Source organism: Balaenoptera borealis, assembly GCF_965194805.1.
Source record: "Balaenoptera borealis genome assembly, chromosome: 21".
Lineage (NCBI taxonomy): Eukaryota > Metazoa > Chordata > Mammalia > Artiodactyla > Balaenopteridae > Balaenoptera > Balaenoptera borealis.
Genome location: NC_138880.1, coordinates 6,114,766 through 6,131,283, shown reverse-complemented (window position 1 = coordinate 6,131,283; position 16,518 = coordinate 6,114,766). Strand labels below are relative to the sequence as shown.

The 16,518-nt window shown below is 34.3% G+C and overlaps 1 protein-coding gene across 1 annotated transcript in view; it reads right to left on the bottom strand.

Annotated features, from left to right (window-relative positions):
• Positions 1–16,518, bottom strand: part of ADAM32 (ADAM metallopeptidase domain 32) — a 203,511-nt gene that overhangs the window by 79,854 nt on the left and 107,139 nt on the right. Inside the window, exons 13-14 of the mRNA XM_082374769.1 lie at positions 9,910–10,002; positions 8,060–8,258 (exon numbers count right to left, since the gene is read on the bottom strand). Coding sequence (XP_082230895.1) covers positions 8,060–8,258; positions 9,910–10,002 — 292 coding nt within the window. The remainder of the gene's footprint in view (positions 1–8,059; positions 8,259–9,909; positions 10,003–16,518) is intronic.

Below are 16,518 nucleotides of genomic sequence, written 5' to 3'. Positions count from 1 at the left end.
CATTTATTCAATTATTGATCAACTATATTGTGCCAGGTATTAATCTATGCACTGGAATTACAGCAATGGACATAAAATTCAGAAGTTAGCTTGGGAGCACTGAGCAAAAATAGGCACTGATTATTGATGGCATTTAGTAATGAGATATCTAGTAGATGTAAGAACAAGAACCATCTAAAAATGAAGACAGATTAATAATCAAGCACTAATTATCGATCATCTGCCAAGACAAACATAGATGTAAAAATCCTTAACAAAATACTAGCAAACTGACTCCAGAAATGCATTAAAAGGATCATACACCATGATCAAGTGGGATTTAGCCCAGGGATGCAAGGATTTTTCAATATCTGCAATTCAATCAATGTGATACACTATATTAACAAGTTGAAAAATAAAAACCATATGATCATCTCAATAGATGCAGAAAAAGCTTTTAATAAAACTGAACATCCATTTATGATAAAAACTCTTCAGAAAGTGGGCACAGATGGAACACACCTCAACATAATAAAGGCCACGTATGACAAACACATAGCTAACATCATACTCAACAGTGAAAAGCTGAAAGCATTCCATCTAAGATCAGAAATAAGACAAGGATGCCCACTCTCACCACTTATATTCAACATAGTTTTGGAAGTCTTAGCCACAGCAATCAGACAAGAAAAAGAAATAAAAGGAATCCAAATTGGAAAAGAAGTAAAACTGTCACTGTTTGCAGATGACATGATACGACACATAGAAAATCCTAAAGAGACTACCAACAAACTCCTAGAGTTCATCAATGAATTTGGTAAAGTTGCTGGATACAAAAATAATATACAGAAAGCTGTTGCATGTATATATACTAACAACAAACTATCAGAAAGAGAAATTAAGGAATCAATCCCATTTCCCATCACATCAAAAAAAAAAAAAAAAAGAACCTAGGAATAAACCTACCTAAGGAGGCAAAAGACCTGTACTCAGAAAACTATAAGATGCTGGTGAACAAAACTGAAGATGACACAAACAGATGGAATGATATGGATTGGAAGAATCAATACTGTTAAAATGACCATTCTACCTAAGGCAATCTATAAATTCAATGCAATCCCTATCAAAATACCAATGGCATTTTTCAAAGAACTAGAAGAAAATTTTTTTTAATTTGTATGGAAACACAGAAGACCCAGAACAGCCTCAACAATCTTGAGAAAGAAGAACGCAGATGGAGGAATCCAGCTCCCTGGCTTCAGACTATACTACAAAGCTACAGTAATCAAAATAGTATGGTACTGGCATAAAAACAGAAATATAGATCACTGGAACAGGATAGAGAGCTCAGAAATAAACTCACTCCTCTATGGTCAATTAATCTACAACAAAGGAGGCAAGAAAAAACACAGTCTCTTCAATAAGTGGTGCTTATTGAAAAACTTGACAGCTACATGTAAAAGAATAAAATTAGAACATTCTCTAACACCATATACAAAAATATACTCAAAATGGATTAAAGACCTAAATGTAAGACCAGATACTATGAAACTCCTAGAGGAAAACATAGGCGCAACACTCTTTGACATAAATCAAAACAATGTCTTTTCAGATCCATCTCCTAGAGTAATGGAAATAAAAACAAAAATAAACAAATGGGACCTAATTAAACTTAAAAGCTTTTGCACAGCAAAGGAAACCATAAACAAAATGAAAAGACAACCAACATAATGGGAGAAAATGTTTGCAAATGATGCCACAGACAAGGGCTTAATTTCCAAAATACACAAACAGCTCATACACCTTAATATTAAAAAAAGAAAACAACCCAATTAAAAAATGGGCAGAAGTCCTAAATAGACATTTCTCCAAAGAAGACATACAGTTGGCCAACAGCCACATGAAAGGCTGCTCAACATTGCTAAATATTAGAGAAATGCAAATCAAAAGTGCAATGGGGTATCACCTCACACCAGTCAGAATGGCCATCATTAAAAAGTCTTCAAATAATAAATGCTGGAGAGGGTGTGGAGAAAAGAGAACCCTCCTACACTCTTGGTAGGAATGTAAATTGGTGCAGCCACTACGGAGAACAGTATGGAGGCTCCATACAAAAGTAAAAATAGAGTGACCATATGATCCTGCAATCCCACTCCTGGGCATATATCTGGAGAAAACCAAAATTCAAAATGCATCCTAATGTTCATATGCACCCTAATGTTCACAGCAGCACTATTTATAATAGCCAAGACATGGAAGCAACCCCTAAATGTCCATCAACAGATGAATGGATAAAGAAGATGTGACATATACACACACACACAAATACACACACACACAAATACACACACATACACACACACACTAGAATATTCCTCAGCCATAAAAAATGAAATAATGCTATTGGCAGCAACATGGGTGGACCTAGAGATTATCATATTAAGTGAAGTAAATCAGACAAGACAAATATCACATGATATCACTTATATGTGGAATCTAAAAAAAGGATACAAATGAAGTTATTTACAAAAAGAAATAGACTCAAAGACATAGAAAACAAACTTATGGTTACCAACGGGAATAGTGAGCAGGGGGAGATGAAGTAGGATTTGGGGATTAACAAATATACACTACTATATGTAAAACAGGTAAACGACAAGAATCTACTGTATAGCACAGGGAACTATATTCAATACCTTGTAATAACCTATAATGGAAAAGAATCTGTAAAAGAATATATATGTATCACTGAATCACTTTGTTGTGCACTTGAAACTAATACAATATTGTAAATTAACTATACCTCAATTTATGAAAAGGAAATAATGGCTGAGAACATCTCAAATCTGTGGAGAGATTTGTATATTCAAGTTCATGAAGTTCATAGAGTGCCCCAAAATTTCATCCCAAAATGAGCTTCTCCAAGGCACACTATAACAAAACTATTTAAAATCAAGACAAAGAGAATTTTTAAGCAGCACGAGAAAAATTTTGTCTCATAAAACAGAACACCCATAGGCTATTAGCAGATTTCTCAGCAGAGACCTTGCAGGCCAGCAAAGAACAGGATGATATATTCGAAGTTCTGGAAGAAACAAACTGCCAACCAAGAACATTCTACCCAGCAAAGTTGTCCTTCAGAAATTATGGTAAGATAAAGACTTTCTCTAATACATAAAACCTAAGGAAATTGATCGCCACTAAACCTGCCTTACAAGAAATGCTGAAAGGAGTTCATCAGGCTGAAATGAAAGGAGCTAATCAGTAACATGAAAACAAAACTATACGACACAGTGCTAAAGGCCAACAATATGGTCAAATTCATAATACTCTAAAACTGTGATATGGTGGCATATTAACTATAGTATATATAACTCTAGTATAAGTTTAAAGAACAGCAGTGTTAAAAATAGCAATACCTACAGTAATTTCTTAATGAATACAGACTGCAAGAACATGTAAATTGTGACATAAAAAACATAAAAGGAGGTGAGAAAAGGAGTACAGTTTTGCTTGCGGTCAAAGTTAAATTATTAACAGCATAAAATAAACTGTTACATATATAAGATGTTTTATGTAAGGCTCATGGTAACCATAAACAAAAACCTAACAGACATACAGAATATTCCACTCAACCACAGCTTAACACACATTCTTCTCAAGCACACATGGAACATTCTCCAGGGTAAATCTTACGATACAGCATAAAACAAGTCTTAGTAAATTTAAGAAGATTGAAGTCATAGAAAATATCTTTTCCAAAAACAATGGTATGAAACTGGAAATTAATAACAGTTGGTGAACTTACCAATATATGGAAATGTATACATTAAAAAAACACAAAGGATTGTTATAGACTATTACAAACAATTATACACCAACAAATTAGATAACCCAGAAAAAAATGAATAAAATCCCCAAAACATACAACTGACCAAGACTAAATCTTGAAGAAATAGAAAATCAGAACAGACTAATTAGTAGTAAGGAGAATGAATCAGTAATCAAAAACCTCTCAATACAAAAAAGCCCAAGTCAGATGATTTTCCTGGTGAACTATACCAAACATTTAAAGAATTAGTGCCAATTCTTCTCAAACTCTTCCAAAAAACTGAAGAAAATGGAACACTTCCAATACCATCCTACAAGGCCAGCTTTACCCAGATACCAAAGCCCCATAAGAACATACAAGAAAACTACAGAGCAATATCCCAGATAAATACAGATACAAAAATTCTCAACAAAATGCTGACAAACCAAATTCAACAGAACATAAAAAGGGTCAAACATCATGGGGTAAAACAGCTTTTATCCCTGAATGCAAGGATGGTTCAATATATGCAACTCAATAAATGTGATATACCACATTAATAGAATGAAAGATAAAAAAATCATATGATCCTCTCAATAGATGCAGAAAAGGCATTTGATAAAATACAACATCCATTCATGACAGAAATGATCAACAAATTAAGTTTAGAAGAAACAGACATTAACACAATAGAGGCCATATATAATAAACCCACGGCCAACATCATACTCAATGGTAAAAAGTTAAAAGCTTTTCCTCTGACACTGGGAACAACCTAAGGGTGCTCATTCTCACCACTCCTATTCAACTAGTACTGGAATTTGTAGCAAGAGTAGTTAGGGAAGAAAAAGAAATAAAAGGCATCCAAATTGGAAAAGAAGAAGTAAAATTGTCTTTGTTTACAGACAATATAATCTCATATAGAAAAAATCCTGAATGTTCCACCAAAAAGCTGCCAGAACTAATCAACAAATTCAGTGAAGTTGCAGGATAGAAAATCAACATATGGAAATCAGTTGAATTTCTGTACACTAACAACAAAACAACTGAAAAAATTTTAAAATACCATTCCCAGTAGCATCAAAATCAATACGATACTTTGGAATAAATTTAACGAAGTTAAGAGATGTATAGCCTGAAAACTACAAGACTTTCACGAAAGAACTGTGAGAAGACAAAAACAAAAGCAAAGATAGTCTGTGTTCATGGATCAAAAAAAATGAACTCATAAAGACTTAGATGTAAATCAGAAACCATAAAACACCCAGAAGAAGACACGGGAAAATCCCCTTAACACTGGTCCTGGTAACAACTTTTTGGATATGACACCAAGAGCACTAGCAATAAAGGCAGAAAAATAAAAAGTGGGTCGACACCAAGAGCACTAGCAATAAAGGCAGAAAAATAAAAAGTGGGTCTTCACCAAGCTAAGAAGGTTTTGCACAGCAAAAGAAACAATCAAAAAAATGTAAAGGTGACCTATGGAATGGGAGAAAATATTTTTAAATTATATACCTGGCTAAAACCATCTCCAAAATATATAAAGAAGTGGAAGTCAATATCCAAAAAAGAATCGTATTGTAAAATGGGCAAAGTAACTGAATAGACTATTTTCAAAGAGGACATACAAATGGCCAACAGGTACATGACAAGGTGTTCAACATCACTAATCATTAGGGAAATGCAAGTCAAAACCAGCATGTGATATTACCTCACACCTGTTAGAATGGCTTTCATCAAAAAGTCAAGAGATAACAAATGTTGGTGAGGATGTGGGGGAAATAGAACGTTTGTGGACTGTTGGTGGGAATGTAAATTGGTGCAGCCACTATGAATAACAGTATGGAGATTACTCAGAAAGTTAAAAATAGAACTAGCCTATGATCCTGCAATTCCACTTTCAGTCCACTTCATATCCAAAGGAAATGAAAACAGGATCTCAGAGAGATATCTGTACACCCATGTTCACTGCAGCATTATTCACAATAGGCAAGATACGGAAACAACCTAAAACTCTGCTGGATTGTAGGGGTCAGAACAAGCCTCCCCATGATGTACCACTTTGGCATGTGGATTATTTTGAGCTAAAGGCAATTGAGACCCTGCAGGCTCAAGAGAAACTACTACCCTTCCCTTAGCTACCTAGAATAATTTAAATTAGGGATTTTTCCCAGAAAAAGAGTTATTATCAGAGATAAATTCTATCTCAGGGCTTCTCTGGTGGTGCAGTGGTTAAGAATCCGCCTGCCAATGCAGGGGACACAGGTTCGATCCTTGGTCCGGGAAGATCCCACATGCCGCAGAGCAACTAAGCCCGTGAGCCACAACTACTGAGCCTGTGCTCTAGAGCACACGAGCCCCAACTACTGAAGCCCGCGCACCTAGAGTCCATGCTCTGCAACAGGAGAAGTCACTGCAATGAGAAGCTCACGCACCACAACAAAGAGTAGCCCCAGCTCTCCACAACTAGAGAAAGCCCGCTCGCACAGCAATGAAGACCCAACACAGCCAAAACTTAATTAATTAATTAAAAATAATAATTTTTTAAAAATTTGACTGTATTTTATAAAAAAAAAAAAATTCTATCTAACTGGCCCTATCTGTATGACAGGGCAAATATCTAATTACCAAACATCTGCTCTTCTTATTGTCTTGTGAATGACCCTGCTGTCCTTGAAAGCCCCAGGCCCCTATCCCATTCCTTAGCTCAGGATGTCATATACAACTCATTTGACCTTTCTGTCTCTGAACCTCTTATGTATGTGGGATCTCTGACTCTCTCATGTATGTGGAGATCTCATATGTATGAATTAAAATTTTATTTCTCCAGTTAAGCCCTCTTATGTCATTTTAATTATTTGACCTGGCGGAAGAACCAGAGAAGGTAAGGGGGATGGGAAACTTTCCCCTTCCTGATAGGATGAATGGGCAAAGAAAATATGAGATACGAATATTATTCAGTCATGAGAAAGAAGGAAATCCTCCCATTTGCAACAACATGGATAAAGCTTGTAGGCATTATGCTAAGTGAAGTAAGTCATACGGGGAAAAACAATATGATATCACTTATACGTGGAATCTAATTGAACTCAGAGAAACAAAGAGTAGAGCAATAGTTAGCACAGGCTGCAAGGTGGGAAGAATGGGGAGATGTTCATCAAAGGTTACAAACTCCCAGTTATAAGATGAATAAGCTCTTGGAATCTAATGCACAGCATGATGTTTATACTTAATAATACCATATTATATACTTGGAAGTTGCTAAGAGAGTAGATCTTAAATGTTCTCACCATGAAAAAGAAATGGTAATTATGTGACATAACGGAAGTTTAGCTAACACTATGGAGGTAATGATTCTGAAATATATAAAAGTACCAAATCAATACGTTGGACAACTAAAACTTACACAATGTTATATGTCAATTGTATCTCAATAAAGCGGGTGGTTGAGGAGACTTAAACTTACCTGAAACTATAAATCTACTAGAAGAAGACATAGGGAGAAAGCTCTTGGACACTAATCTGGGCAATAGTAGATAAGTGGGACTGCATAAAACTAAAAAACTTCTCAGCAAAGGAAACAATCAAAAAAGCAAAAATGAAACCTACAGAATGGAAGAAAATATTAGTAAACCATATATCTGATAAGGGATTAATCTCCAAAATATATGTTACTCATACAGCTCAATAAAAAAGACAAATAATGAGATCTAAAAATAGCACAGGACCTAAATGGACATTTCTTGAAATAAAAGACATACAAATGACCATCAGATATGTGAAAAGGAGCTCAACATTACTAATCATCAGGGAAATGCAAATCAAAACCACAACTCACAGCTTTTAGGATAGCTGTTATCAAAAAGAAAAAGATAGTAAGTATTAACAAGGATGTGGAGAAAAGGAAACTTTTATATACTGTTGGTGGGAATGAAAATTGGTACAGCCATTATGGAAAACAGTAGACAGCCTTCTCAAAAATTTAAATGCACTGCCTTATGATCCAGTAAGCCTATTCCTGGGTATATATATGCAATGAATATGTTAAGTAGATGACTGTGGCAATTATTTCACAATGTATATGTATATCAAAACATTACGTTGTACACCTTAAACATATTTTTCTCATTTATACCTTAATAAGCTCAAAAAAAATAAAAATAGAGAGTTAAACAGAATAAAGAATTTAAATATATATAATTGCCCATTGTCTTGGTAATGTTAATAAAAATACTGAGCACCAACTACATAGATATTACAATACAATACCTTTTCCATATATGCTCTCACAACGTGCATCAAGATCTTGGCAGCCTCCATCAAAACAAAAAGCTTCTCCTCCTTTACATTTGTGTCCATTGTGTATAGTTATATCAGCCGGACAGCTTCCTGAGCTTCCATTACAAACCTCAGGAACATCACATTCAGGATGCGCAATGGGCCTACATACAGCACCTGCTTGCATAAACTAATAGAAATTAAAACATAAAAATTAAAGCATTATATATAAGATTATTGTGTTCATCAATATTTATTTTAAAATTGCTCTAATTCTATTTATAGTTTGATGATGTACTTATTCATTAATGTCTCTGTTTTCTTGTTATAAAGCATTATGATAATCATATTGAAAAAAATTGAATGTTATCAACCAAAACAGGAAATAAGACATATGTACAAGGAAAAGGATAACACAAATATGATACAATGAGAGCCCAAGTTTTGTTTGTGCTTTGGTAGAAGGGAGGAATAGTAGTTTTTAGCTTGGGATAATTATTCCTTTGGGGCAAAAATTATGAAATTTAGGTAATTTCCAAATAAAGTATACTTATTGAAACCACAGTTTTTAAGTATGGAATATCTGTAATTCTGTGAAAATGTGAAACCTAAATAACTGAGAATGAACAGTGGGAAATCAAAGAGTGATTAAAAGAGGCAGGTCAACTACTGAAGTCTTAGAAAAGAAGGAATCCAGCTGTAATTTTTCTCCTGAATTATCCTATGGTTAATTAACACTTTCATGTATATTATTCTGAAATTTATTTATTTATTTATTTATTTATTTATTTATGGCTTTGTTGGGTCTTCGTTTCTGTGCGAGGGCTTTCTCTAGTTGCGGCAAGTGGGGGCCACTCTTCATCGCGGTGCGCGGGCCTCTCACTGTCGTGGCCTCTCTTGTTGCAGAGCACAGGCTCCAGATGCGCAGGCTCAGTAATTGTGGCTTACGGGCCTAGTTGCTCCGCGGCATCTGGGATATTCCCAGACCAGGGCTCGAACCCGTGTCCCCTGCATTGGCAGGCAGATTCTCAACCACTGCGCCACCAGGGAAGCCCTGAAATTTTATATAAAGAATCTTAACTGGGCATTTATGCTATATTTCTTAATTGATGACTTCCAGTTTACACTAAAAAGATTACGGAGGTAAGAATTAACCACGACAAGATTCTAGGAGAAAAATAACATAAAACCGCATCAGTCAAAGGATAGTGAAGAACACAGAACAGTGGCAGATTGTTCAATAGAGGGGTTCTCGTGACGAATCTGTCACATATATTTTGGAAGAGCTGAAAAGTAAAACAGGGGACAGGAATCAACATCTTCACCATATAAGCTAAAATGTGACATTTAAGTCAAATGATCTTTGTATAACAAATTCCTAGTTTAAATTTTGTGCTAACATGGAGCATTTGGAAAGTGTTACATCTAGTGAGTTTCATTATTTATGCATTTATGGGAAATTGCCGTATCTTTCAGTTACATACTTACAGATACCCATCACAACCTAAAACATAATTTTTATTCACAAAAATATAAATATTGGATAAAATACATGAAAACAGTCCCTTTTAATGGCGATCTTCTGTATCAAAAAATTCTGTAATAGCTCTCAGTCAAGGCTTAAAAACAATAGCATCGTTAGGGAGAATAATGGCATTATAAGGAGGCCTCAACATCCAACTATAATTCATAAAATCAGAAACATCACCCTGAATTTAGTATTTTTTTCTTTACATGAAAGGTCATTTATTTTTACTTACAGCTAAGTGTCTATGTATTCTAAAGTATCCAAGACATAATTCATTATATACTTAGAAGATAGTAATAAACTAAAATCTTACTTGACAGTTGTTGCAGCATGATCCTCTATCACATTGTGTATTTGGTTTCAGCACACAAGTTTGAGGATTACAACAGCTATCAGGTCCACATTGCTATAAATGAGTGGAAGGCACAAGTAAAAATACATCATGGAAGTGATATAAACTTTGTCAGGAGCTGTGCTACAGGGCTTATTTTTTTATTTGCGGGGTAACAATATGCATGCTGTCAACATTCATAGACTTTTGCATCTCTAAACAATTACAATACTAAGGTGCCATTTTTACTTCAGGTCACAACAGAGTAACTGGCACCTTACTAATTCTTATCCAACTAGAAAACTGGGCAAAACATATAAAATAACTTTTTAAAGAAACTGAACAATAGAACAGAGTGTAGAATGGTAGTTACCAGTGCCTGAAAGGTGAGAGGAAAGGGGAGACACTGATCAAAGGGTACAAACTTTCATTTATGAGATGAGTTATTTCTCAGGATCTAATGTACAGCTTGATGACTATAGTTAACAATACTGTATTGCATACTTGAAATTTGCTAAGAAGTAGAAGTATTTTCACCAAACCAAAAAAATGATAACTGTGTGAGATGATGTATATGTTAACTGGTTTGATGCAAGAATCATCTCACAATGTGTACATATATGAAAACACCACACTGTATAACTGTACACCTTAAATCTATACAATTTTTATTTGCTAATCATACCTCAATAAAGCTGGGGGGAAAAAGGGTGGGTAGACTTTAGACCCACTGCAAAGTTAGAGAGAACAGTCCCCAAGACTGTCCTCATTTCTTTCACCAAACTCAAGTTCAGTGGATTCCCAAAACCACCCTCAGGTTTTATAATTTACTGGAAGAACTCATAGAACTCACTGAAAGCTGTTATACTCACAGTTATGGTTTATTATATGGAAAGGATACAAATTAAAATCAGTCAATAGAAAAAGCACTGAGGACAGAATCCAGGAGAAGCATTAAACATGGAGCTTCTATTGCCTTTATGCCATGGAATCACAGCCATATTACTCTCCCAGCACTGATATGTGATGCTTCCTAACTCATTCTATGAGGTCAGTATTAGCCTAACATCAAGCCCAGACAAAGTAAAATTACATATCAATAAATCTATAGATCTCATCAATAAATCTACAGATCAATCAATAAATAGATCTCATAAACATAGATGCAAAAATCCTCAACAAAAAATTAGGAAATTGAATCCAACAATATATAAAAATAATTATATACTATAACCAAATGGGATTTATCACAAGTATGCAAGGCTGGTTTATTATGCAAACATCCATTAATATAATCCATCATATTGACAGGCTGAAGAATAAAAATCAGTGACCATAACAATTGCTGTAGAAAAAGCACTTGACAAAATCCAAACGCACTTATACAAAATGTTAGCAAATGTTAGCAAACTAGGAATAGAGGGAACTTCTTCAATTGGTAACATCTAGAAAAAATTCTGTGGCTATTATCACAGTTATGGTGAGAAACTATGAGCTTTCCTCCTAAAAAAGAAATAAGGCAAGGATGCCCCCTCTCACCACTCCCTTCAGCATCTTACTGGAAGTCCTAGCTAATGCAATAAGACTAGAAAATGAAGTGAAAATATACAGGTGGGAAAGAAACAAAAACTATTTTTGTCCATAGATTACATGACTGCCTGTGTAAAGAAAATACCAAATAATTAGCCAAAGAACAATAACAATAAAAGCCTCCTGTGACTAATAAGCAATTATAGCAAGGTTGCTGGATACAAGGTTAATATACAAAACTCAATTGTTTTCCTTTATACCAACAATGAAAAATAAAAATCTGAAATAAAAAACACAATACCATTTGCATTAGCACCAAAACAATGAAGTACTTGGGAATAGTCCTAACAAAATTTTACAGGATCGATATGAGAAAAACTACAAAACTTGATGAAGAAAATCAAAGAAGGTATAAATAAATGGAGAGATAGTCCATGTTCATGGATAGGAAAACTAAATATTGTTAAAATGTCAGTTCTTCACAAGTTGATGTAGAGATTCGGTGCAATTACAATAAAAAATCCAACAATTATTTTGTGGACGTAGTCAAACTGATTCTAAAGTTTATATGGAAAGGCAAAAGACTCAGAGTAGACAACCTAATGCTGAGGAAGAGAAGAAAGAAGAAAAAGAAGAGGCGGAAGAGGAAGAAGAGGAGGAAAATTGAAGGACCAAAAATACCCAGCTTCAAAACTTAATAAAAACTATAATAGTGGCAATGTAGTATGCACAAAAAAATAGACAAAGAGCTTAGAACAAAATGGAGACCCCAGAAATAGACCTACATAGAGATAACAAAATCTTTGTTAATGGAGTAAATGCAACTCAATGGAGAATTATCAATAAATGGTGTTGGAACAACTGGGCATTCACAAGGAAAATAATGACTCTAGACGCTGACCCTACACCTTTCTCACACACACACACACACACAAATAATAACTCAAATGGGTCATAAGCCTAAAACTAAAATCCAAACTATAAAACTTCTAGGGGCTTAGATTTACGGGGGTAAATCTCCTCTTAAGTGCTCTTCCACAATAAATAAATAGGAATAATACCAATATTAAACAAATTCTTTCAGAAAGTAGGGGTAAGGGAGCATGTTCCAACTCATTTTATGAGTCCAAAATTACCCTGACACCAAAACCAGAAGAAAAGATTGCAAGAAAAGATAAAACTACAGACAATTCCCTTGTTAAAATAAGTGCCATAATCCTGAACAAAACATTGGCAAATTTTAAATTTATATATATACATATAAATTTATATATATTAAATAACCCAGGTGAGGCTAATCTCAGGACTGCATGATGGCTGGGTTAGCACTCAAAAACCAATGAATTAAATGTATCATATTAATAATAGAATAAAAACAGAAAATTCGTATGATCAGCTCAATAGACACAGAAATATTTGGCAATATTCAACACTAATTCTTCATTGAAAATTCTCAGCTAACTAAGATTATACTTAATGGAGAGAAATTGAAAGCATTTCCCCTAAGATCAAGAACACGGCAATAACGCCCTCTCTCAATATGCCTATTCAGTTTAGTACTGGAAGACCTAGCTAGAGCAACTGGTCAAGACAAAAAAAAATTAAAGTCATCCAAATAAAAAGAGAAGAAGTAAAACTGTGGTTATTTGCTGATGATATGATCCTACATACAGAAAATCTCTAAGAACCAGTCAAAAAACTGTTTGAATTAATCAATGATTTCAGTAAAGTGGCAAGATACAAAATCAACATACAGAAATCAATCACGTTCCTTTACATTAATAATGAAGCATCTGACAGAGAAATTTAAAAAAAACCATCCCATTCACAAAAGCATGAAAAACAATAAAATATTTAGGAATAATTTTAACCAAGAAAGTGAAAGATCTGCATAATGAAAACCACAAAACTTTGCTGAAGGAAATCAAAGAAGACATGAAGAAATGGAAAGATATGCCATGTTCATGGATTGGAAGAATTAATATTGTTAAAATGGCTATAGTACCCAAAGCCATCTACAGATTCAACATAATCCCCATAAAAACATCAAAGGTATTCCTCACAGTAATAGAGAAAACAATCCTAAAATTTGTGTGGAAACTCAAGACTCCAAATAGTGATTCTGAGAAGAAAAAAAAAAAAAAAAACTGGAGGTATCATGCTTCTGAATTTGAAAGTAAACTACAAAGCCATAGTAATAAAAACCATATGCGTGTGAAAGCACAAAAGATCCCCAACAGCCAAATCAATCTTGAGAAAGAAGAACAAAGCTGAAAGTATCACACTCCTTGATTTCAAATTACAGCTGGTCCTCCATATTATCTGTGGGTTCTGAATCCATGCATTTGACCAACCTTAGATTGAAAATATTCAGAAAAAAATCCAGAAAGTTCCGAAAAGCAAAACTTAAATTTGCTGCATTCTGGCAACTATTTACATAGCATTTACATTTTATTTACAACTATTTACATATCATTTACATTGTATTAGGTATTATAAGTAATCTAGAGATGATTTAAAGTATATGGGAGTATGTGGGTAGGTTATATGCCATTTTATAAAAGGGATTTGAATATCCATGGATTTTGGTATACTTTAAGGGTCCTAGAACCAATCCCCTGTAGATATCAAGGGATGACTGTTTCCTACAAAGCTACAGTAATCAAAACGGTATGTTTTGTTTCCTACAAAGCCACAATAAGCAAAACAGGATGGTACTAGCACAAAAACAGACTCACAGATCAATGGAACAGAACTGAGAGCACAAAAGTAAACCCATACATACACAGACAATAAACTTACAATGAAGGAACAAAGAATATACAATAAAGGAGAGTCTCTTCAACAACTGGTGTTGGGAAAACTGTACAGTCATATGCAAAAGAAAGAAACTAGACCAATACCTTACACCATATACAAAAATGAACACAAAATGGATTAATTTGAATATAAGACATGAATCCATAAAATTCCTAGAAGAAAACATAGGCAATAATCTCACTGATATCAGTCTCAGTAAGGTTTTTGTGGAACCCACTCCAAAGGCAAGAGAAACAAAAGCAAAATAAACAAACGGGATTATATCAAGCTAAAATTCTTCTTCACAGCAAAGAAAACCATCTCAAAATGAAAAAGCAACTTACTGAATGAAAATATATTTGCAAATCATATATCTGATAAGGGGTTAACATCCAAAATACATAAAGAGCTTATACAACTCAATAACAAAGTACTAAACAACCTGACTAAAAACCGAGGACAGAACCTGAACAGACATTTTTCCAAAGAAAACATATAGATGGCCAACAGGCACATGAAAAGATAATCAACATAACTAATTATTAGGGAAATGCAAATCAAACCACAATGAGATATCACCTCACACCTGTTAGAATAACTATTATCAAAAAGAAAAAATAACAAACGTTGGAGAGGATATGGAAAAAGGGAACCCTAGTACACTGTTAGTGGGACTATAAATCAGTACAGCCACTATGAAAAACAATGGTGATTACTCAAAAAATTAAGAATTGCCATACAACCTAGCTATTCCACTTCTGGGTATTTACCCAAAGAATAAAAAAACACTAGTTAGAAAATATATATGCACTCCTCTGCTTATTGCAGCATTATTTATAACAGCCAAGATGTGGAAACAACTTAAGTGTCCACTGATGGATGAATGGATAAAGAAGACCTAGTATACATACACAGTGGAATACTTACTCATCCATAAAAAGAATGAAATCTTGCCTTTTGCAACATGGACGGACCTTGAAGGTATTATGCTAAGTGAAATAAGTCAAATGAAGAAAGACAGATACCATATGATTTCATTCATATCTGAAATCTAAAAACAAAACAAATGAACAAACAAACAAAAATACACACACACACAAAAGCCAACAAAATAAAACCAAAAAACCTCATAGATGCAGAAATCAGATTAGTGGTTACCAGAAGGGAAGGGGGTTAGGAGGTAAGAGAAACAGGTGAAGAGAGTCAACTATATGGTGATGGATGGTAAGTAGACTTGTGGTGCTGATCACTTTGTAGTGTATACAGACGTTGAATTATAGTGCTGTACACCTGAAACTTATATAATAAAACAAACAAACAAACACCAGTATGGTACTGGGACAAAAATAGACATGTAAACCAATTAAACAGAACAGAAAGCCCAAAACTAAACCACGGCATATATAGTCAACTAATATTCGACAAGGGAGTCAGGAATAACCAATGAGGAAAGGATACTCTCTTCAACAACTGGGAAAACTAGAGAAACACATGCAAAACAATGACAATGACTCCTATCCCACATTACCCGGAAAAATGAACTCAAAGTGGATCAAAGATTTAAACATAAGATCTGATACCATGAAACTCCTAGAAGAAAATGTAGGGAAAAACCTCATTGATACTAGTCTTGGGTATAAATTTTGGGGTGTGATGCCAAATGGACAAACAACAAAAGAAAAAACAACAAATGGGACATCAAACTCAAAAACTTCTGCACCTCAAAAGAAACAATTATCAAAATGGAAAAAACAACCTACAGGATGGGAGAAAATTTTTGCAAACCATATATCAGATAAGGGGTTAATATCCAAACTATATAAAGAACTTACTCAATTTGATAACAACAACAACAAAACACTCCAATTTAAAAATGGGCAGAAGAACTAAATACACATTTTTCTAAAGACATACAGATGGCCAACAGGCACATGAAAAGATGCTCAACATCACTAATCATCAAGAAATGGTAATCAAAACTACTATGAGATACCACTTCACACCTGTCAGAATGGCTATCACCAAGAAGACAAGAGACAACAGGTGCTGGCAAGGATGTGGTGAAAAAGGAAGACTTATACACTGTTGGTGGGAATGTAAATAGGTCCAACCAATTGGTCCACTATGGAAAACAATATGGAGGTTCCTCAAAAAATTAAAAATAGACCTACCATATGATCCAGCAATTCCAGTTCTGGGTATATACGCAAAGGAAATGAAAACAGAATTTCAAAGAGATATATGCATTTATCACAATAAATC